The sequence below is a fragment of the Eumetopias jubatus genome, unplaced genomic scaffold, assembly GCF_037043125.1.
Source record: "Eumetopias jubatus isolate StellerSeaLion01/CBP00866 unplaced genomic scaffold, mEumJub1_p1.0 scaffold_5, whole genome shotgun sequence".
NCBI lineage: Eukaryota > Metazoa > Chordata > Mammalia > Carnivora > Otariidae > Eumetopias > Eumetopias jubatus.
This window is the reverse complement of record NW_028274811.1, coordinates 4,584,968-4,609,248: the sequence shown is the minus strand read 5'-3', so window position 1 is coordinate 4,609,248 and position 24,281 is coordinate 4,584,968. Positions and strand designations below refer to the sequence as shown.

The following is a 24,281-nucleotide window of genomic DNA, read 5'->3' as shown; positions in this document are numbered from 1 at the left end:
AGAGTGGAATTGTTGGGTTTTGGATTGTGCGATGTTCCACTTCAGTAGATACTGCAAATGATTTTGCAAGGTAATGTATCCAATTATACTGTAATGAGCGTGTGTAAGAGTTCCTGTTGCTTCACATGTTTGCTGACACTTGGCATTGTCAGCCTTTTTAACTTAGCATTTCCAATATTTATGTAGTAGTTGTGGTTTTCACATGCATTTTCTGGAAAAATAAGTTGGACACCTTTTCATAGGATTTGAGGAATCTTTCTTATTTGGGAAGAGCCTGTTAAAATCCCTTGCCATTTTTCTTCTAAGTTATCCCTTCTTTTCTTAACTGTTTATGGGCCATTGTGTATTCTGGCTGGGAGTTTCTTATTAGTTATATGTTGCAATTATTTTTTCCTCCCTGGTGTGCTTTGTTGAAGAGATGTTCCTAATTTTGATTAAGTCCACTTTATTAATCTTTTCATTTGGAGTTAGTTGGGGATTTTGGTTTTGTTTTCTAAATGTTTGTGGAGAAGGAGGAATCTTGCTAGGGTTGGTGGGGAAGAAATTACTCTCTGCCAAAAAGTTGTGAAAATATCTGTAATATCTTTTAGGGCTTTATAGTTTTGACTTTGACATTTAGAAGCAGAAATCATTTGGAATATATTCTTATGTTTTGAGTGATACAGAGCTTTAGTATTTATTAGCTCCTGTCATCTCCTATAGATACCTAATAAATTAGTTTCTCAGTACTGTTTATTGAGAAGACCACAGTGTCCTCGTTGGTCTGCAGGAGCGCCTTTCTCATTAATCTAGTGTCCATTCTTATGTGGGCCTCCCTTCTGGAGTCTCTGTGTTCCCATTGGTATAATTATCTATCTTAGAGGAATACCATCTTGTCTTCATTGCTCTACTTTAATATTTTAGTTTTGTTATATTGTAGAATCCGCCTTCCACGTTTCTCACATTTGTCTTGTTCATTCTTGGCCTTGGCATTTCCCTCTAAATATTAGGAATACCTTGTCAATTTCTCTCAAAAAGCATGTTACGATTTTGATTGGGTTTGTGTTAAATACATATTACCAGTTGATGGGCACATGACCTCTTTAGATTCTGATTTTGGAGAATGATGTATTCTGTGTGTTTAGGTTTTATTTAACTTCTTTCAATAATGTTTGATAGTTTTCGTTTAGAGAACTTGCCTTTTGTTATAGTCTCACCTTAGTTTTTCTTATTGCTGAAATGGGCGTATTTAAAAAATACTTTCTTGCTTGTCATTACTTCTATTTATATACTTGTTTTCTAGGTCATTAATTTCTGTGTTTATATTTGCTTACATCCTTGTACTTTGGGGTTCATTGGCTACCCCTGCCCCTGCTTTCAAGTGGATATTTAGCTTGTATTTTCAGCTTCCTTTATATATTGTATGCATTTAATTTTGAATGTTTTCCTCTTAACATTTTCTTTTGGCTCTGGCAGAATGGTTTCACACACGTTGCTGCGTTGAGTTTTTATTATCATTCAGTTAAAAATATTTTCTGATTTCCGTTGTGATTTCTTTTTTGACCTAAGAGTTCTTTAGATCTTAATAATTGACCTTTCTTTAATCATGTTAGAAAAAGGTAGCTTTATCCCACAACATATCGTTTTCACCTTTAACGACTTATATTTGTTTTTATTGCTTGCTTACTGACAGGTAATCCATTTCTTTTTCATGTGTGGGTAAATCTTTACTTAGGTCTCAAAAAATATAAGTACTTCATGAAATTGTGTTTTTATTATATATTTTTCCTTTAGTTTGATACAGCTTTTCCAATTGACAAGATTATTAGTAATGATTAAATAAATGCACGAATAGCAAATACTTGTCTAAGTTTATATGCCGTAAGTCCCTTTGAGTTTTTGTCCTTTTCTGCTTTATAAAAGAATATCTCTCAAATTTATAGGGTTGACTTTTTTGTGTGCTCAGTTGTACATTTATTCATTTATTCAACATTCAGTAAGTGTTTTATTTATGATGTGTTTTGTTTTGTGTTAGGCTTTGGAAGAATCCTATTCTCACTCTCCAGGCTTAGTCTACTAGGGAGGACAAAATTTAGTATAGGGCAAAAACTGCTATATTGTATGTATGAGTTCAGTTAAAGAGGCCACAGAAAAGGCAATATTTAACATTTTTCAGAACTGGAGATGTTTTCAAGTCATCATAAATGCTGTTTTCATGGTTTGTTAACGGGAAAGAATCGTTAAAAAGTCCAACTAAAGGGCGCCTGGGTGGCTCAGTTGGTTAAGCAACTGCCTTCGGCTCAGGTCATGATCCTGGAGTCCCGGGATCGAGTCCCGCATCGGGCTCCCTGCTCGGCAGGGAGTCTGCTTCTCCCTCTGACCCTCTTCCCTCTCATGCTCTCTCTCATGCTCTCTCTCTCAAATAAATAAATAAAATCTTTAAAAAAAAAGTCCAACTAAAAAATGAATTTAAATATAAATTATACAAATTGTTAAAACAAATTATTAATGTTAATTGCTTCAGTATAAATTTTAATTATAACTCTTTTTAGTTGTTTTTACTAGCTATTTCTACTTTGTAATAGAATGGTATTACTTTCTAAACTTGCATATAGATAATTAGTGTTTTATATTACTCTCTGCAGAATCAAAGAACTCCATCGGACATGGTATTTCTTAGGACTTCAGAAAAAGCAGGTATTTATATTTGTATTTAAATGGCTGATCATTTAGTATTTTAGCAGTTTAATTTTCATTTTGAAAGGTAAAAGTTAAATTTATTCTTATAAAAAGTTTTCTTCGAATGATAATACATTGAATTCATTAATTCTAAATCACATTTAACTGTTGATATTTAAAATGAAAATCTTTATATGTTTGTTTTAAAAAATATAATCCTATCAATAATCCTATCACAACCTTTATATCAAATGAGTGCTTTTGTTCAAAGCTATATTGATAGCAAAGTAATTAAATGATGTTGCTTGAAATTTGATTGCTATTCTGTATTTGCAGTTTTATCAGTTCAGCAAACGTTTATTTACCACCTACTATGTGCCAGGCACTACTTGTCTCTTGGGATACAAAGGGGGCTAAGGTGGGTGGGGGAACAGAAGAGGAAGCAGACAGTTTGTGTAGGTGAGTTGAAGTGGGCTTCGCAGGATAAATGATATTTATATGACCTGAGCTCTCACCAGTGAGGAGAAGGTGGAAAAGGGGAAATGAGACGGAAGCCTCATGTGGTCAAGGAGAAGAACTGTGTGTTGGAAGTCAGGAAACCCAAAATCTAGTCTGCTTTGGCCAATTTTTAATTATATGACCTAGACACATGGTCACCCATTTTCTTAATGTCTAAAATGATGAGAGGTTTATCAGGTAATACCCAAATTCCTTCTGCCTTGCATTACTGACTGTGAAATAAATAGTATTTTTTTCTCTTTAAATTTTTTTATTGTTCTGTTAATCACCATACATTACATCATTAGTTTTTGATGTAGTGTTCCATGATTCATTGTTTGTGCATAACACCCAGTGCTCCACGCAGAATGTGCCCTCTTTAATACCCATCACCAGGTTGACCCATCCCCCCACCGCCCTCCCTTCTAGAACCCTCAGTTTGTTTTTCAGAGTCCATCGTCTCTCATGGTTCGTCTCCCCCTCCAGTTCGCCCCCTTCATTCTTTCCCTCCTGCTATCTCCTTCTTTTTTTTTTTTTCTTAACATATATTGCATTATTTGTTTCAGAAGTACAGGTCTGTGATTCAACAGTCTTGCACAATTCACAGCGCTCACCATAGCACATACCCTCCCCAATGTCCATCACCCAGCCACCCCATCCCTCCCACCCCAACCCCCCTCCAGCAACCCTCAGTTTGTTTCCTGAGATTCAGAATTCCTCATATCAGTGAGGTCATATGATACATGTCTTTCTCTGATTGACTTATTTCGCTCAGCATAACACCCTCCAGTTCCATCCACGTCATTGCAGATGGCAAGATCTCATTCCTTTTGATGGCTGCATAATATTCCATTGTATATATGAACCACATCTTCTTTATCCATTCATCTGTCGATGGACATCTTGGCTCTTTCCACAGTTTGGCTATTGTGGACATTGCTGCTATAAACGTTGAGGTGCACGTACCCCTTCGGATACCTACATTTGTATCTTTGTGATAAGTACCCACTAGTGCAATTGCTGGATCGTATGGTAGCTCTATTTTCAACTGTTTGAGGAACCTCCATACTGTTTTCTAGAGTGGTTGCACCAGCTTGCATTCCCACCAACGGTGTAGGAGGGTTCCCCTTTCTCCGCATCCCCGCCAACATCTGTCGTTTCCTGACTTGTTAATTTTAGCTATTCTGACTGGTGTGAGGTGGTATCTCATTGAGGTTTTGATTTGGATTTCCCTGATGCCGAGTGACGTTGAGCACTTTTTCATGTGTCTGTTGGCCATTTGAATGTCTTCTTTGGAAAAATGTCTGTTCATGTCTTCTGCCCATTTCTTGATTGGATTATTTGTTCTTTGGGTATTGAGTTTGATCTGTTCTTTATAGATTTTGGATACTAGCCCTTTATCTGATATGTCATTTGCAAATATCTTCTCCCATTCTGTCGGTTGTCTTTTGGTTTTATGGACTGTTTCTTTTGCTGTGCGAAAGCTTTTTATCTTGATGAAATCCCAATAGTTCATTTTTGCCCTTGCTTCCCTTGCCTTTGGCGATGTTTCTAGGAAGAAGTTGCTGCGGCTGAGGTCGAAGAGATTGCTGTCTGTGTTCTCCTTTAGGATTTTGATAGACTCCTGTCTCCCATTTAGGTCTTTCAGCCATTTGGAGTCTGTTTTTGTGTGTGGTGTAAGGAAATGGTCCAGTTTCATTCTTCTGCATGTGGCTGTCCAATTTTCCCAACACCATTTGTTGAAGAGACTGTCTTTTTGCCATTGGACATTCTTTCCTGCGTTGTCAAAGATTAGCTGACCATAGAGTTGAGGGTCCATTTCTGGGCTCTCGATTCTGTTCCATTGATCGATGTGTCTGTTTTTGTGCCAGTACCATACTGTCTTGATGATGACAGCTTTGTAATAGAGCTGGAAGTCCGGAATGGTGATGCCGCCAGCTTTGCTTTTCTTTTTCAACATTCCTCTGGCTATTCGGGGTCTTTTCTGGTTCTATACAAATTTTAGGATTTTTTGTTCCATTTCTTTGAAAAAAGTGGATGGTATTTTGATGGGGATTGCATTGAATGTGTAGATTGCTCTAGGTAGCATTGACATCTTCACAATATTTGTTTTTCCAATCCATGAGCATGGAACGTTTTTCCATTTCTTTGTGTCTTCCTCAATTTCTTTCCTGAGTATTTTATAGTTTTCTGAATACCGATCCTTTGCCTCTTTGGTTAGATTTATTCCTAGGCATCTTATGGTTTTGGGTGCAATGTAAATGGGATCGACTCCTTAATTTCTCTCTCTTCTGCCTTGTTGTTGGTGTATAGGAATGCCACTGATCTCTGTGTATTGATTTTATATCCTGCCACTTTACTGAATTCCTGTATGAGTTCTAGCAGTTTTGGGGTGGAGTCTTTTGGGTTTTCTACATAAAGTATCTTGTCGTCTACAAACAGTGAGAGTTTGACTTCTTCTTGGCCAGTTTGGATGCCTTTGATTTCTTTTTGTTGTCTGATTGCTGTGGCTAGGACTTCTAATACTGTGTTGAATAGCAGTGGTGACAGTGGACATCCCTGCCGAATGGACAGTATTTTTATAGGAAGCTCAGCATATTATTTATTTATTTTTTTGGAAGCTCAGCGTATGTATTATTGGTAGTGTGGTGAAAACTCTAGAAAGGACAAAGTTAAATTTTAGAGTTGTTAATTAATTAATTTTTTTAAAAAAATTTTTAAATATTCTCTACACCTAATATGGGGCTCAAACTCATGACCCTGAAATCAAGAGTCGCATGGTCTTCCAGCTGAGTCAGCCAGGCGCTAGAGTTGTTAATTTAGTTTATTCTCCTTATGTAAACAGCATTTTTTAAAGGGGTATTCTGAGGGGGGGGGAATGTTTTTTGAACTGTAGTTATGGTTATTTGCATTGTAAGACAAGGCTGCCATTAACAGAAGAGTTCAGCTACACCTAATAATCAGGTACACTTGATACATTTACTTTATTGTGAGTTACTCATCGGGAGGTTTTGTTCTTCCTGTGGAGCAGACTAGAGAGCTCCTCTCTTCCAGTCCATTCCCTTTCTTCTCAGAAATACAGCTGGACTCCCTTTCCTGTCCAGTGAGATGGGGCTTTGCTCTGAGGGCTGGCCAAAGGAGGCTAGCTGGCCGCTTCCAGGCCTGGTCTTCACCTCTTCTGTAGCTCCATGTAGCCATGTGTCTCGAGTCAATGCACCTGGGGTTGTTGCAAGGCTTGGATTATTCTCCAGAGTTCTGAAAAAGTTGCTTTGGATGATTTTTACTGATGTTTTCATTATACTTCTGGAGAAATGGATTTTCAGAGATTTTCACATTGCCATCCCTGTTTACATCACCTATTGTTTATGATGTTTGTCTTTGTTTCTAAATGTATTCAATATCATGAATAGAAAAATCTTTGCATTTGAGAAATGCTTTCATATTAATGGCCCTTCTAATGATTGTGGTCGAAATATATATGAGATTAAGAACATTATCCTAAATATGGAAATGTTTTTTAGATAATTAACTTAAAGGAAATACAGGTTTCGTGAGGGTATAAAAGATGAAGGAAATCCAGCACTTTAAAACTGGAAGATGATGAGAACTGTCCATTTTCTAGAGGAGGAGTCTGAGGGCTGAACAATATGAATGCCTTGTTGAAGATCGTGTGACTAACAGCAGTTTTAGTTCTTCAGCCTCTGAATGACTTATAGCCAGCAAAACATAGATAGAATATTAGAGCATTAGGCAAATGAGATACTCTATATTATGTTAGCTTTGGATAAATAACATATCTAAACTGATGGCTTTTTTTTTTAAGAGATTTTATGTATTTATTTGATGGAGAGAGAGAGAGCAAGCATAAGCAGGGGGAGTGGCGGGCAGAGGGAGAGGGAGAAGCAGGCTCCCCACCGTGCAGGGGGAGCCTGATGTGGAGCTCGATCCCGGAACCCCGGGATCACGACCTGAGCTGAAGGCAGACGCTTAACTAACTGAGCCACCCAGGTGCCCTAAACTGATGACGTTTTAAAAACATTTTCTTTCCCTCTAGTTTTCCCTTGGGTTTCATGTTATAGGGACATGTTGTAGGATAATGATACTTAATATTTTGTAGGTCCTGGATCTCTTTGAGAATCTTTTTTTAAAAATTTTTTTGAAAGATTTTTATTTATTTGACAGAGCACAAGCAGTTGGGAGCATCTTAGGGAGAGGGAGAAGCAGGCTTCCCCGCCGAGCAGGGAGCCTGACTCAGGGCTCGATCCCAGGATGGTGGGATCATGACCTGAGCCGAAGGCAGACGCTTAACTGACTGAGCCGCCCAGGCGCCCCCTAAGCTTACAGTTCTCGGTTTCATTATTTTTTTCTATTAAATTTAAATTGTTAAAATTCACTGACTGTAGATGTACAGGTATTAAAATGTCAGATTGCTATTTCATGCTGTTTTTCTTCTGAAATGGACCAAATAGCTTCACAGCTGGATAAAATGTGTGTCATGATCCTGCTTTAAGTCAGTAATTCTTAGCTTTGGAAATTCTGTTTCTGTGACTTTAAGTGATTACGTTTTTTAATTGTCTCATTTTCAAAAGTACACATACTCAGAACTTTTTGCGTATCAATACTGTTGATATTATTACTTTTCAGTTTCAGTTCAGAATAATCTGATAGTGCATTGTCTACTAAAATAAAAATCTTCAAACCCTAGCCAGTATAAAAGTCTTAAATCTGTGTGGTGTGTCGGAGCTTGGACAGTTGCAGCTCAGGGAGTCTCTTTGTGGTGTCCTATTGACTGTGTATTAACACAGGGCTTTCTGTGGGGCCGGCATCTAATTGTTTAGAATGCAGATGAATCTGTTGATGGATCTGGGGACTGATGGCTTAAATTCCAATTAATCAGTTGCTTCATCAGTTTCTTAATTCAGATCAAATATCTCCTGAACGCACACAGTTCTTTTAGTCTATTAAGAGAAATTAATGCTTTAGAACTAATTTTCATCAATCTCTTATAAATGCCAATATCTTTTTCACTTGTCTCCTCAGTGATGACCTTATAGTTTAAGTGTTTGGGACCTACTACAATAGCTCGGCCTCACCTGTTAGTGGGGCAGGGGTAGGTAAATGACACTGTACTCATCCACATTCTCTCTCTGGTGCTATTCATCTTCCCACCAGCTTAAAAATTTCATGCAGTCATTGAGTCATATAAATGATTTAGAAATTAAGTTTAATGGCAAACGATCTGGTATTACATATGCGAAGTCAATGTCTATTTTTCTTTTGTTGGGCATATACTGTACCCATCTCTTTCAGAGCTATTGGATTCATGAGCTGTTGCAGACAATCTACTAATATTACAGGATAACTTATCACCGTATATGACAGACTACGGTGCTCAGTCTCGTCGTGTCCCATCAGTTACTTTATCACCACTTGAGGCAGCTCTCCTGTGGGACACATAGTCTAGTTGATCTTCATTTGATTGTCATTAAACCTGTCCTTTCCTGTCAGCTCTTGTCAGTTATACAAAATAAAATCAAGTATTCATAAGAAGTCTGTAACGGGATATAAGCAGACCAATTTAATAATTCATTTTTGCTGAGCCTTCACTGGCCTCAATTGTAGCTAGTGCTTGCTGTTAAACATGATTAGAGGGCGCCTGGGTGGCTCAGATGGGTAAGCGTCTGCCTTCGGCTCAGGTCATGATCCCAGGGTCCTGGGATCGAGTCCCGCATCAGGCTCCCTGCTCCTTGGGAGCCTGCTTCCCCCTCTGCCTCTCTCTCTCTCTCTCTGTCTCTCATGAATAAATAAATAAAAAGTTTTTAAAAAAAAAAACAAAAACATGATTAGATATGGTGTGTGTAAGTCATGGCAAGTTGGCCATACTTCTGATTTTGCTACAGTTCATTCTCTTTTTTTAAATTCTGTCAGTTACTGCGAAGTTAGTAATGTGAACTGTACTCGAAAATAAGTAATATGTCTATTGCCCCTAAATTTTTAAAGCAGCATATAATTATTTAACATGAAGATGTCCTTTTTTCTTTAAAGAAAGACATCTGTATTGCTTCCAGTGTTTAATAAGTTTACAGAACCTAGGTATTACTTTCACTTTTAGAAACAGAATGTTTGAAATATAAGAGACTCTAGAGATTCTCCCTTCTTCTTATTTTCTATGTTAGAAAGCAAACCTAGAGCAGAGCTGTTGGCACTGACATCTCAAAGTATGTGTCAGACAGAATCTAGAATCCGATCCCTGTGCGGTTACTTTTGTATCAGAACACACATGGCACCCACCATCTACTTTCTGTCTTTATGACTGTGACTCCTCCAGGAACCTCACATAAGTGGAATCCTACAGTATTTGTCTTTTTGTGACTGGCTCCTTTCCCTTAGCATAATGTCCTCAAGGTTCATCCGTGCTGTGGTATATTGCACAGTTCCTTCCTTTTTAAGGCTCCATAATATCACGTTCTACATACAGACCACAGTTGGTTTTTTTTTTTTTTCTTTAATCCATTTATCCATCAATGGGCACTGGGTTTTGTCATGTTTTGGGTCTTGTGAATAATGCTGCTGTGAACATATGAATACACATATCTTTTTGAGACCCTGCTTTCAGCTCTTAGCGGTTTATACCCAGAGGTGGAATTGCCTGCCTCATTTGGTAATTCTGTGTTCAATTTTTTGATGAATTTCCATACTGTTTCCCATGGAGTATCTCTTGCCATCATTCCACTTTCAACCTCTTTGTGTTTTGGATGTAAAGTGAGTCTCTTTTGGACAGCATATATGGCTGGATTATGTGTTGTCGCTTATTCTGGCAATCTCTGTTTCCGATTGGAGAGTTTAATGCATTTACGGGGTCAAGTAATGATAAGAAAAGACTTGTCTCGTTGTGCAGTTTGTTTTCCATGTGCCTCAGAGCTCTTTTTCATCCTCATTTTCTGCATTATTTTCTGTTTCAGGTAATATTTTGTAGTGAAATGTTTAAATTCCTTTCTCATTTCCATGTGGTTACCGTGGCGTCTCCATGTAACAGCCTAAGTTGTAGCTCTCTCTCATTGGAATTGGTACCAGCTGAAGTTTAGTAACATACAAAACTCTGCTCCTTTACAGCTCCATCCCCACCCCTTTGGTTGTAGATGTCACAGAATTACACCTTTAGATGTTATCTGATCTGATATCCAAAAAACATAAACTAATAATTATTTTAAGTGCATTAGCCTTTTAAATTACATAGAAAACAAGGTGTGGAGTTAAAAGCCAAAGTTACAGTAATTCCAACTTTTAGAGCAATGATTGCTTTTTTCTTTCAATTTCTTAGTCTCTTAAATCATGAGGGAAACAAAGTGCAGGGACAGACTGTTGCCGCAGTGGTGCTGGCTGGTGGGACTGGCCATATGTAGGCCCTCCGTGAGACCTTACTGCGTGCACGGCTTCCCGCTGCTGTCTCCGGTCCTTCCCTTGCGCCTGTCGGACTCCTGGGAGCGGCTTTTGCAGGAAAGGTCCAGGTGGTCACCGACTGCCACAGCTTTTGTTTGTCTGGCAATGACTTGATTTCTCTCTCACTTTGCAGCACAGTTTTGCTGGATATAGGATTCTTGGGTTTTCTTCTTAGAGCTCTGACCATATTGGTGCACTTTCTCTGAAATCCAAAGTTTCTGATGAAAAATCTGCAGGTAATCTTAGTGAGGATCCCTTGGATGTGATGAGTCTCTTCTCTCCTGCTGTTTTCAGGGTTCTTTGTCTTTTGAAAGTCTGATTATAATGTGTCTCCGAGTGGGTCTCTCTGACTTCCTCTGACTTGACCCTCTTTGGGCTTCTTCGATGCTTAGCTGCGTGTCTCTCATCACATCTGGGATGTTTTCAGTAATTATTTCCCCAGATATTCCCTTGCCCCCGTACCCGCAGTCCTGCTGGGACTCCCACAGTACGTATGCTGATTCAGGCGCTGGAGCCCATGGACCCCTCTGTCTCTGCTCACGGTTTGTTAGTTCTTTTTCTCTCTGTCCCTCAGCCTGGACCATTTCTGTCCTGTTTTCAAGTTTGCCGATTCTTCCTTCTGCCTTCAGCTCCCTCCCGGGAATTTTTCATTGCTATTACTGTACTTGTCAGTTCTTGAATTTCTTTTTCTTTTTATGTGTTCTTTCTCTTTATTGATTCCATTTTGTTCATAATTTGTTTTCTTGACTTACATCTTTCTTCAGTTCTTTGAGCATCTTTTAGACTAGTCTTTGTCTATTGAATCTGACATCAGGTCTTCTTCAAGGACAGTATCTGTTTATCTTTTTTGTTCCTTTGTTTTATTATTTTTTTAAGATTTTATTTATTTGAGAGAGAGAAAGAGCTTGAGAGAGATCATAACCAGGGGTGAGGGGTAGAGGGAGAAGCAGACTCCCCGCTGAGCAGGGAGCCCGATGTGGGACTTGATCTGAGGACCCTGGGATCATGACCTTAGTGAAAGCAGATGCTTAACCGACCGAAACACCCAGGCGCCCCTTTTTTTCCCCTTTAAATTGGCTATACTCTCCTGTTTCTTTGTGCGCCTGTTGATTTTTGTTGAACACTGGACATTTTAACCTTTATAATGTGGTAACTCTGGAAATCCTCACCCCCCAACAGTAGGTCAACTTGAGACTCGGTAATAACAGTAATGGCATTGCACTGAAACTTCTCAATTACCGCAGCTCATGCAGCACACACAAGTGTATGCACACGTGCATATACACGCCTGATTGGTCTTCTCTTGAGGATGGCAGGGGGCCAACTCATTGTCTTAAAATGTGGATAAATTACAAGGAATCAGTGCTTTCTTACAGGAACTGTTTCACCAGGTGACCAGACTGAATCCAAAGAGCAGATGCCTCTCCTTTGACATTGTATTCTAGCTAAATGGTGGAAAGGAAGGATACACTTCCTTCCACTTTCTTCAGCCTGTGCTGTGGTCATGGATGTGGGCTCTGAGCACAAAGGGCTGTTGGTATCAAAGCAGAGCCTGGACGTGGTGCCTCTGGAGGGCAGCTGGGCAGCATTGCTGAGGGTCCTTGGAGTGTGAGCTGGGCTCTGGGTGCAGGAACCAGGGTTACAGGACCCATAGGGGAAGGGGAGATGGTTGCCTGCATCCTGTGTATTCAGTCAGTGACATGCAAACCAGGGAGGGCAGGGAGGGCCTGTAGATAAAAAGGGACGTTGAAGACATACCCAGAATGGACAAGGCTCAACTGTAGTGTCCTGAGGATGTACATTTGGGGGATGAACTCCAGATCAGAGTAAGGAAGTGCAAATGACAATAGTGTTAGGAGGAGGGCGGACAGGGCACACGCAGGATCTTCTCAGGGTCTCGCGGTTGTTTACAAGTTACTTGTCCTAAGTCACTAGGATGTGCAGATGCTCTTGGACTTTTTGTACCTCGTTTATTTTATCAAGTCACTTGAATTCATTTGGTGATGAAACTGATGTTATTTTGTTTCATATGCTTGTTTTTAGGGATTGCTTCTTTAAAAGTTTGATGTGATTTGCTTTTTTAGTTCTGTAAAACGTGTGATTTCCGAGGGCGCAGTATAAAACAGCCCCTTCCTGCCGTCCTCCCTCTGCAGAGGTCGTCCCCATGTCCATACCTGCACATCCCCTCCCTCTCCCGCCTGGCTCTTCGGTGGCAGGTACTAGTCCGTGAGCAGCATTTACACCCTGCTTTCCTCACGGAGGGATGTACACCCTGCAGATCGTGAACAGTAAACATTGAGGTCTTTCTCCCTCCCTTCCCCTTGTTCCCTCCCTCGCCCCCTCCCTCCCCTCCTGGCTTGCTCCCTGTCTCCGATCTGAGCCCAGTCTTCGAGCCTATCGTTCTTATGTGGCTGCTTGTACTCCCTTTTATTCATTGATTTTCACATTATCTGTTGCCAGCCTTTTGTTACAATAAATAATGTTACAGGATCATTTTGTATGTATGTCACTTTGCGTTTTCTGTTCTATGAACTGGTGTGATAGTATGGTCAGAGGGTGAATGGAGGTTTACTTTAATATTTTTTCATGTTTAAAATTTGATTGGGTTGTATGACAATAGATCTTACCTGGGTTTTGGCATTTTAGCTGTGCTTTTATTATTGAACATATGTTTTATGGTGGTACGTCAGATAGTTTATTAGCAAACTTATGGCACACTCTTGGATATTTTTGTGTATTTACTTATTATTTTATTATTAAAACATGAATTAAAGGTAGAAATGATCCAAGCCATTTTTTTTAAATAAAGCCCTAATTAATAATAAGCCTCTGTAGGCAAGGACACGACATAGCAGGTAAGTTATTAGTTAGTGACCTGTATCTTCTCAGCACACTTGTTTGTGAATCAAATGTATAAAGGCTTTTGAAGATTTTTGTGTCATTGCTGTGTCCCACTGTGCCGCACACTTGTGGTCTTCACGCACCTGTAACTCTGGGATCTTCTTGTCTCATTCCAAGGTTCGTGTTTTATTCGAACTGACCGGCTTGATGGTGAAACTGACTGGAAGCTGAAGGTGGCGGTGAGCTGCATATAGAGGCTGCCAGCCCTGGGGGTGAGCATTCTTGTAATTACAGCGCCATCTCACTTGGTGCTCATTCCCAGGCAGCAAATCCACGTCTGCACATACCAGCTGACTTCTTGAATGCACAGGTTCCTAGAAACGGTCCTCTTATTACTAACAGAGGGCCCTTGAAAAGTACGCCAGAATCATTTCTCTGGTGTCTGGGCACATGACCTGCTCTAGGTGTGGGTGTGTGGCGTTCTGTCGGCCTGACACTTTCGTCCTCTTTTGTTTTCTCTCGCTTTCCTTTCCCTTCTGGTTTTTGTTTTTAAACCTCGCAGTTGAGTAATCTTTAAGATTGAGAACTTTTGGCAGGGTTAAATGAGTCCATAAGTGAGTCCCTTTTTGCTGACTGACTTAACTCTGTGGTAGGCTGGTGTCCATTACCTTTGGCAGACTGTGGGACTCAGACGAAGTTAAGCCTCCTTTTGGAGACAGGCATGTGTACTCTGCTTTAGTTGGGACAGTAGAGAACCCTCTTCTGTTAGGAGGAGGGGAATGTTACTGCGTCTTGTGACCGAGAGAGAAGGGAGAGGACACCGTCAGGCACCTTGCCTGGTCTTTGCCCAGTGCCCCTTTGTTCCTGGGCAATAGGCAAGAGGTAGGATCAGAGAGAATAGTACTTATGGATTCCAGCATTTTCAACAGTCTCTCACAAATGCTGAGAATCTGCTGAGCTGGCACACATCGTTTTTTTTAACAAAGCCACGGTTGAGGCCATTTGGTGCTTGTGTTAGACGTTAGTATGTATTTGAATGAGAAGAGCTTCATTCTTCCTACATGATCTGCTGATATGCAGTGGAGAGTAAAGAAAACTTGAGATGGTCTACGAGTGACCTTTGCCTCGAGCACTTGTTGGTAAAGGCAAGGGAACTTGGGTAGTATTATAGACTTGGTCACTTTCCTTGGATTGGTTGGGTTTGGATAGGAGTAGCTACTTGCACTACATATGGTGTACCGTTAATTTACCATGAACAGCAGGGGCCTTCCTCATTCTTGTGCACACTGGATCTTTTGGAAATTATATACGTTTGACATGTATAAGACTGGGAAATATTTGATTCTTTAGGTGTTTTTGGTTGTCTGTGCTTTATGTGGTCGCTAGGTTGAAATTTATTCCTTTATATGTTTTGTGTATATCTTGAAAGATTTTCTGGTCACTAGTGAGCGGTGGCTGATTCTTTTGTCCATTTATTCATCGTCACATAACAATGTGGGTCATGTAATATGTTTGTCACAGCCTAACCTCCTGCCTTTCCTGCTCCCTTTTTCCCCCGACCCTTTAAAGATTAAAAAAAAACAACAACAACAACAACCATTCTTACCCCAAGGGTGATGCAGAAGAGAGTGCAGGTTGTCAGATTTGAAACCCAGGTATTGGTTTCCTAACCCCTGAGCTGGAGAATGACCCCTCTCGGCTCATCAGCTAACCTTGGGCACCTCTGTCATGGGTGGGAGCAAGTAGGCAACTCCTAGTTTTTGGCTTTTTTAAATATATAAACATTAAGAGGAGGCATGTAAATAGCAAGTCTTCCTTTTTCAGGTAAATTCTGAAAAGTAGAACAGGGAGTGTGTGAAGGAACACACTCAGATGATTTGTTTTCAGTCTTACTTCCCAGTGTTCTGGGACGGTTTGTTTAAATTCTGTAGGATATTATGTATAATTTATATGATGTGGGTTAGTACAACTTATTGATTGATTGTGAATGAGGGAAAGCAGATTCTATTGGACCAGCTGATGAAGGTAATAGTTGAGGTTGACATTGACTCTTTCTCACTAAGCAGCTGACCTTTGTCCACTTCACAGTGGACAGGAACAAGTGGGAAGCTAGTAAGTCATTAAGTCCCAAGTCAGGGATGTGTGGGAGAGTGTGCATGCAGAAGCAGAAACTGCCACAGTGCTTTTCAGAGTCGCTATACCGTGAAACAGTCCCACCAACAATGCATGAGTGCCCGATTTTCTCCACAGCCTTGCTAATATTTGGTGGTGTCATTTTTTAATTTTAGTTATCTCGGTAAGTGCATGGTGATACCTCATTTGAGTTTGTGTTTCTGTAATGGCTAGCAAGGCTGAACAGTTTTTTTGTTCTGTTTTGTTTTTTTTTAAGATTTTTATTTATTTGAGAGAGAGCAAGCAGGAGGGAGAGGGAGAGAGAATCCGAAGCAGACTACATGCTGAGTGCAGAGCCCGACACGGGGCTCAGTCCCACAACCTGAGATCATGACCTGAGCCGAAACCAAGAGTCGCATGCTTCACTGACTGAGCTGCCCAGGCATCCCCTGAACATTGTTTCTTGTGCTTGTTGACCATCTGTGTATCCTCCTTGGTGAAATGTCTATTCATGTCTTTTTAGTGCCTTTTGTGTAATTCCCTAGAATGCTCTCTCTACACGACTATATCATGTGCAAAGAAGACAGTATTGCTCTTTCATGCAAGTGTGCGTAGTAGACAGCCTTCTCTTTCTTCTGCTTGCAATATCACACCGGCTATGATCTCTAATGCACTGTTGAACAGAAGGGGTGAAACCATTCATCCTGGTCTTCTTTCAATCTCGGGGAACTCGTAACCTTTTAACATCATGTGTGATGGTAGCTGTAGGTTCTTTTTACATTACCCATATCGGATTGAGGAAATTCTTTCTATTCCTAGTTTGCTGACAGGCTTTATCATAAATGGGGATTGGATTTTTCAGAAGTTTTTCTGTTTATTGACATGATTGTATGATTTTTCTTTGTCATCTGTTAGTAGGATGATCTGTATGGACTGACTGATTGTATCAACTTCATATTCCTGGGGTAAACCAAATCACATTTGTTCATGCAAAGTGTCCCCTTCATATATTGCAGTATTTGATTTGCTAAGATTTTGGGAAGGACTTTTGTGCCTATATTCACGAGGAATATTGATTTTGTTGCTTTTGTTTGTATTTGTCTGTTTTGTTTTTATTGTAATGCATTTGGTTTATTACCTAGGGGTGTGCTGGCCTCATAAAATGAGTTGGGAAGTCTTTTTGCCTCCTGTATTTGTTGAAGTAGTTGGGGTAAGATTGGTCTTCTTTATTAATTTTTTTTTCTATTGAACTTACTCCCCTTGAAACTATCTGAGTTACAAGTTAACTTTGTGGGAAGGTGTTTAATTGAGAATTGAATTTCTGAAGTAGATAGTAGAGTTAATCGGATTTTTTGTTCATTGGAAATTTGTGTTTTTCAAAGAGTTTATTTCATGTAAGTTGCCAAATTTTATGGTATAAAATTTGTTATGTTCTTGTTTTTTAGTTTTTGTAGGATATCCTCTTGCGTCTTCAATATTGGTAATTTATATCGCTCTTTTTTTTTTTCTTGGACAGTCTCACCATCGGTTAATTGACTTAGTCATTTCAAAGACCCTGTTTTTGGTGTCTTTGATAATCTTTATTGTTTGTTCATTTTCTGTCCTCTGACTTTTATTTCCTTTCCTTCATTCTAACTTAGTTTGTGTTTTATTTTTCTTTTCTTTGTTAACTTCTTAAAGCAGAAGTGAGACTCTTGATTTTTTTTTTTTAAGATTTTATTTATTTATTTGACAGAGACACAGCGAGAGAGGGAACACAAGCAGGGGGAGTGGGAGAGGGAGAAGCAGGCTTCCCGTAGAGCAGGGAGCCCAGTGTAGGGCTTGATCCCAGGACCCTGGGATCGTGACCTGAGCCAAAGGCAGACGCTTAACCGACTGAGCCACCCAGGCGCCCCGACTCTTGATTTTTTTACCTTGTTCTTTTCTGTTATAAGCCCTTAGAGCTCTAACCCACGTGAGCATTACTTAACCTGTATCACATAAATTTTATACACTGTATTTTCATTATGTTTTTGTTAAATATTTTCTAGTTCCTTTGTGATTTCTTCTCACCTTCCCCTACTTAGAAACACTGCTTCCTTACCATGTGGCGGGGGATTTTCCTGATGCCCTCTGTAACTTCGCTGTTACTTAATTCTGTTCTGTTCGTGGACCACGTCATGTCTTATGTCACAGGTTGGGACTTTTGACTCGGCACATTCTTTCTGTGGGTCAGTGCTCAAGCCTGTTTACAGAGTGTGTTCTGTTGTTCTATGGGTAGCCTGTACATGCTCATTAGGTCAAGTCGATGGCAACTGTTGTTTAAATGTGTATTTTTACCTGCTTTCTACCATTTATTCTCTTAATGAAAGAAGATTTTTAAGATACGCTCTTTCTCCTTTGGGTTCTATCAGTTGTTGTCCTGTGTACCTCGTTAGGGTCCGTGCACATTCAGAATTCTCATAGCCTGTTGGTGAACTGAAGTCTGCTCAGTCCTTGTGGTGGCGGTCTTGGTTGTGACATCTGCTTGGATGTTCATATAGTGACTCCAGCTTTCTTTTGATTGGTGTTTGCATCTTTTTCCGTGCTTCTATGTTTACCATGTCTGTTTCTATATATGAAGTGGGTTTCTTGTTAGCGTAACACAAGTAGATACCGCTTTCTTCCTTACTCTGACTCACTTACTCTGTTGCATTTTCATGAGTACATTTACCATGAGTATCAGTAACGGCTGAGTTAAAGGAGGTTACTTGCCGTTTATTTTCTGCTTATCCTCATCTCTTCGTTCCTTTTTTCCATCTTTAGGTATTATTTTAGATTTCTGTTTAACTACTATTACTGACTGTAACCATTAGTTGTGTTTTGCAGTTGTTGTTCTGTGGTTTCTAATATGTGTTCCTAACTCAGTATTATCTTTCTCCAAAGGGTGTTACACCATTTTGTATATGATTTAAGAAACTCGCACAGCTAGACTTCCACATCCTTCTTCTCATCTTTGGTGTTATTTTGTCGTATGTTTTACTTCTACATGTTATAAGGCACACAATAGAATATATATCGTTTTTCTTTAAAGCAGTCAAACATGTGGAGCAGCTGGGTGGCTCAGTCAGTTAAACATCGGACTCTTGATTTCAGCTCAGGTCATGATCTCAGGGTCGTGAGATGAAGCCCCATGTCGGGCTCTGTGCTCATCGTGGAGTCTGCTTGAGATTCTCTCTTCCTCTCCCTCTGCCCCTCCCCCACGAAAAATAAATCAGTAAATCTTAAAAAAAAAAGTTGTCGGGGGCGGAGCAAGATCGCGGAGGAGTAGGAGACCTAGATTTCGTCTGGTCTCAGGAATTCAGCTGAATAGGGGTCAAACCATTCTGAACACCTACGAACTCAACAGGAGATCAAAGAGGAGAGTAGCAACACAACTCTCTGAACAGAGAAGCGACCACTTACTGGAAGAGTCATATTTTATCCCTTCATAATAGTTACCCTTATTTTTGGCATATATATAGAAGTTCTCTCTTTAAAATTTTGAGATACAGTTTCTTCTAACAGATAAAAATATACCCTAAATCACTAGTGTATGGTTCTGTTCTAGTCTCCTGCCTGATCACATTCTGTCCCTTTTTTCTTTTTTTTTTTTAAATCTTCTTTCTTTTTTCAAACAACTTCTTATCTTATCAAGTCCTTTTATAAAATCTTTTATAATTTTCATCTTTACAGTCATCTTCTATCCCTTCATTGTATCAACCGTTATTTTGTACATATATGTCTTTCTTCCTTTAAAATTTTAGGAGGCACTTTTTTCTAACAGACCAAAATACGCCCAAAATCTAGTGTGTGGCACTGATCTATGCACTAGCCTGATCATATTTGATCACATTCTGCTTTTTTTGTATTGTTTTTTTTTGTTTTTATCTTTTTTTTTCTTTTTTTTTTCTTTTCTCTTTCTTTCCCTTCCTTTTCCCCTGGTTTCAGGTCTTTTCTGATTTGTATACAGTATATTTGCTGGGGACGTTGTAAACCTGTTACCATTTTGTTCTCTCATTCATCTATTCTCCTCTGGACAAAATGACAAGACGAAAAAAATCACCTCAGCAAAAAGAACAAGAGGTAGTACCGTCAGCCAGGGACCTACTCAGTACGGACATTAGTACGATGTCGGACCTAGAGTTCAGAATCATGACTTTAAAGATACTAGCTGGGCTTGAAAAAAGCGTAGAAGTTATTAGAGAAACCCTTTCTGGAGAAATAAAAGAACTAAAATCTAACCAAGTCGAAATCAAAAAGGTTATTGATGAGGTGCAATCAAAAATGGGGGCACTAACTTCTAGGATAAATGAGGCAGAAGAGAGAATCAGTGATATAGAAGACCAAATGATGGAAAGTAAAGAGGCTGAGAAAAAGAGGGAGAAACAACTACAGGATCACGAGGGCAGAATTCGAGAGATAAGTGATTCGATAAGACGAAACAACATTAGAATAATTGGGATCCCAGAAGAAGAAGACAGAGAGAGAAGAGCAGAAGGTATATTGGAGCAAATAATAGCAGAGAACTTCCCTAATGTGAGGAAGGAAACAGGCATCAAAATCGAGGAGGCACAGAGAACCCCTCTCAAAATCAATAAAAATAGGTCAACATCCTGACATCTAATAGTAAAACTTACGAGTCTCAGAGACAAAGAGAAAATCCTGAAAGCAGCTCGGGAGAAGAGATCTGTAACCTACGATGGTAAAAATATTAGATTGGCAACAGACCTATCCACAGAGACCTGGCAGGCCAGAAAGGACTGGCAAGATATCTTCAGAGCACTAAACGAGAAAAATATGCAGCCAAGAATACTATATCCAGCTAGGCTGTCATTGAAAATAGAAGGAGAGATAAAAAGCTTCCAGTACAAACAAAAACTAAAAGAATTTGCAAACATGAAACCAGCCCTCCAGGTAATATTGAAAGGGGTCCTCTAAGCAAAGAGAGAGCCTAAAAGCAGCAAAGATCAGAAAGGAACACAGACAACATACAGTAACAGTCACCTTACAGGCAATGCAATGGCACTAAATTCATACCTTTCAATAGTTACCCTGAATGTAAATGGGCTCAATGCCCCAATCAAAAGACACAGGGTATCAGATTGGATTAAAAAACAAGACCCATCCATATGCTGTCTGCAAGAGACTCATTTTAGACCCAAAGACACCCCCAGGTTGAAAGTGAGGGGGTGGAAAACCATTTACCATGCTAATGGACACCAAAAGAAAGCTGGGGTGGCAATCCTCATATCACACAAACTAGATTTTAAAACAAAGACTGTAATAAGAGATGAGGAAGGACACTATATCCTACTTAAAGGATCTATCCAACAAGAAGATCTAACAATTGTAAATATCTATGCCCCGAACATGGGAGCAGTCAATTATATAAGGCAATTAATAACAAAAGCAAAGAAACACATTGACAACAATACAATAATAGTGGGGGACTTTAACACCCCCCCCTGACTGAAATGGACAGATCCTCTAAGCAAAAGATCAACAAGGAAATAACGACTTTAAATGACACACTGGACCAAATGGACTTCACAGACATATTCAGAACATTCCATCCCAAAGCAACGGAATACACATTCTTCTCTAGTGCCCGTGGAACATTCTCCAGAATTGATCACATCCTAGGTCACAAATCAGGTCTCAACCAGTACCAAAAGATTGGGATCATTCCCTGCATATTTTCAGACCACAATGCTTTGAAACTAGAACTCAATCACAAGAGGAAAGTCGGAAAGAACTCAAATACATGGAGGCTAAAGAGCATCCTACTAAAGAATGAATGGGTCAACCAGGAAATTAAAGAAGAATTTAAAAAATTCATGGAAACCAATAAAAATGAAAACACAACTGTCCAAAATCTTTGGGATACAGCAAAGGCAGTCCTGAGAGGAAAGTATATAGCAATACAAGCCTTTCTCAAGAAACAAGAAAGGTCTCAAATACACAATCTAACCCTACACCTAAAGGAGCTGGAGAAAGAATAGCAAATAAAGCCTAAACCCAGCAGGAGAGGAGAAATAATAAAGATCAGAGGAGAAATCAGTGAACTAGAAACCAAAAGAACAGTAGAACAGATCAACGAAACTTGGAGCTGGTTCTTTGAAAGAATTAACAAGACTGATAAACCCCTGGCCAGACTGATCAAAAAGAAAAGAGAAATGACCCAAATCAACAAAATCATGAATGAAAGAGGAGAGATCACAACCAACACCAAAGAAATACAAACAATTATAAGAACATATTATGAGCAACTCTATGCCAGCAAATTAGATAACCTGGAAGAAATGGGTGCATTCCTAGAGATGTATCAACTACCAAAACTGAACCAGGAGGAAATAGAAAACCTGAACAGACCTATAACCACTAAGGAAATTGAAGCAGTCATCAAAAATCTCCCAAGAAACAAAAGCCCAGGGCCAGATGGCTTCCCAGGGGAATTCTATCAGACATTTAAAGAAGAATTAATACCTATTCTCCTGAAACTGTTCCAAAAAATAGAAATGGAAGGAAAACTTCCAAATTCATTTTATGAGGCCACCATTACCTTGATCCCAAAACCAGACAAAGATCCCATCAAAAAGGAGAATTACAGACCAATATCCTTGATGAACATGGATGCAAAAATTCTCACCAAAATACTAGCCAATAGGATCCAACAGTACATTAAAAGGATTATTCACCACGACCAAGTGGGATTTATCCCTGGGCTGCAAGGCTGGTTCAACATCCGCAAATCAATCAACCTGATACAATACATAAACAAAAGAAAGAACAAGAATCATATGATCCTCTCAATAGATGCAGAAAAAGCGTTTGACAAAGTACAGCATCCTTTCTTGATCAAAACTCTTCAGAGTATAGGGATAGAGGGTACATACCTCAATATCATAAAAGCCATCTACGAAAAACCTATTCTTAATCTCAGGAACAAACTGAGGGTTGCTGGAGTGGTCGGGGGTGGGAGGGATGGGGTGGCTGGGTGATGGACATTGGGGAAGATATGTGCTACGGTGAGCGCTGTGAATTGTGTAAGACTGTTGAATCACAGATCTGTACTTCTGAAAGAAATAACGCAACATATTTTAAGAAAAAAGAAAAAGAAGAAGATAGCAGGAGAGGAAGAATGAAGGGGAGTAAGTCAGAGGGGGAGACGAACCAGGAGAGATGATGGACTCTGAAAAACAAACTGAGGTTTCTGGAGGGGAGGAGGGTGGGGGGATGGGTTAGTCTGGTGATGGGTATTGAGGAGGGCACATTCTGCATGGAGCACTGGGTGTTATGAACAAACAATGAATCATGGAACAGTACACCAAAACAAATTATGTAATATATGGTGATTAACATAACAATAAAAAATAAACTTGTCGAGCATGTTAAGGGAACAAAAAAAAAACCCCTCTTTTCCACTTTTCCTGTACATTTACACAGTTCCAGAGTGCTCTTTCCTGAATGTGGATCTAACTTTCAATGTAGTTTTCCTTCAAATCAAAGAACTTCTTTCAGTATGTCTTGTAGGAGAGAAGTCTGCTAGATTAACTGTGAAAGTTTTTGCTTGAAAAAGGTCTTTATTTCACCTTTATTTTTGGAAGAGATTTTTCAAGTTTTTGTTTGACAGTTTCTCTTGTCTCTGCTTTGCCTTACAGCATATGCTGTCTCCTCTTTATTGTCTCTGTCTTTCTGTGGGCATTTTGAAGATTTTCTTTGTGTTGTCTTCTTTCAGGAATTGGTGTATGTGTCTTCATTTATCTTGCTTAGGGTTTGTTGGGCTTCTCGGATCTGGAGATTCTTGTTTCCACCCCCTCATTTCAAAAACTTTTAGCCTTTATTTTTCATGCCTTTCTGCCCAACCCCCTCCATCTGAGACATCAACGACGTGTGTTAGACCACTCATTTCCACAGGTCATTGAGGTCCCTTGCTCTTTACTTTCTGTGACTCGATTTGGTAGTTTCTGTTGCTCTCTTTTTTAATTCATTGATTTTTATCTTCTGAAGTATCTAGTCTTCTATTAAGATCATCCAGCAAATTTTTTATTCCAAATATTATATTTTTAATATCTGGAAGTGCCATGTGGTTCTCTCATTTTCATTACTGTTTAGATCCCTTTCTTTCCTTCTTGATATGTTCATCGTTTCATTTAAATCTTTCAGCATTTTATAATACTTATTCTTCATCTGTTAATTCCATTGTCTCTGTTATTTCTTGGTATGGTTCTAGTTTTTTTTTTTTTTTTTTAGGATTTATTTATTTGAGAGAGAGTGTGCATGCATGAGCAGGGGGAGGGGCAGAGGGAGAGGAAGAGAGAGAATCTCAAGCAGACTCCCTGCTGCGCGCACAGAGCCCAACATGCAACTCAATCTCAAGACCCTGAGATCACAACCTGAGCTGAAACCCAGAGTCAGATGCTTAACTGACGGCGCCCCCTAGGTTCCCAGTTTTTAAGTTTTTAGTTATTCTCCTGTTACAGGTCACAATTTCCTGCTTCTTTGCATGTCTGGTAATTATTTTATTGGATGCTGGATATTCTAAGTGTTCCATATTTTTTCTTTTTTCAAAACCATTGATTTTATTTTCTTAGTTTAGCAGCTTGTGAATAAACTTGATCTTTTCAAGGCTTGTGCTTACACTTGATTGGGGTGGGCCTAGAGTCCCCTTTATTAGTGATGCTGGTCTAATCCTAGTACAAGGGCTTGATCTTTGTGGCACAGCCTTGGAA

General features: G+C 39.5%; 1 protein-coding gene across 1 annotated transcript in view; it reads left to right on the top strand.

Moving 5' to 3' along the window:
• LOC114204005 (putative phospholipid-transporting ATPase IIB) overlaps positions 1–24,281 on the top strand; it is a 108,152-nt gene that overhangs the window by 50,103 nt on the left and 33,768 nt on the right. Inside the window, exons 8-9 of the mRNA XM_088023221.1 lie at positions 2,625–2,676; positions 13,615–13,709. Coding sequence (XP_087879347.1) covers positions 2,625–2,676; positions 13,615–13,691 — 129 coding nt within the window. The 3' untranslated portion in view covers positions 13,692–13,709. The remainder of the gene's footprint in view (positions 1–2,624; positions 2,677–13,614; positions 13,710–24,281) is intronic.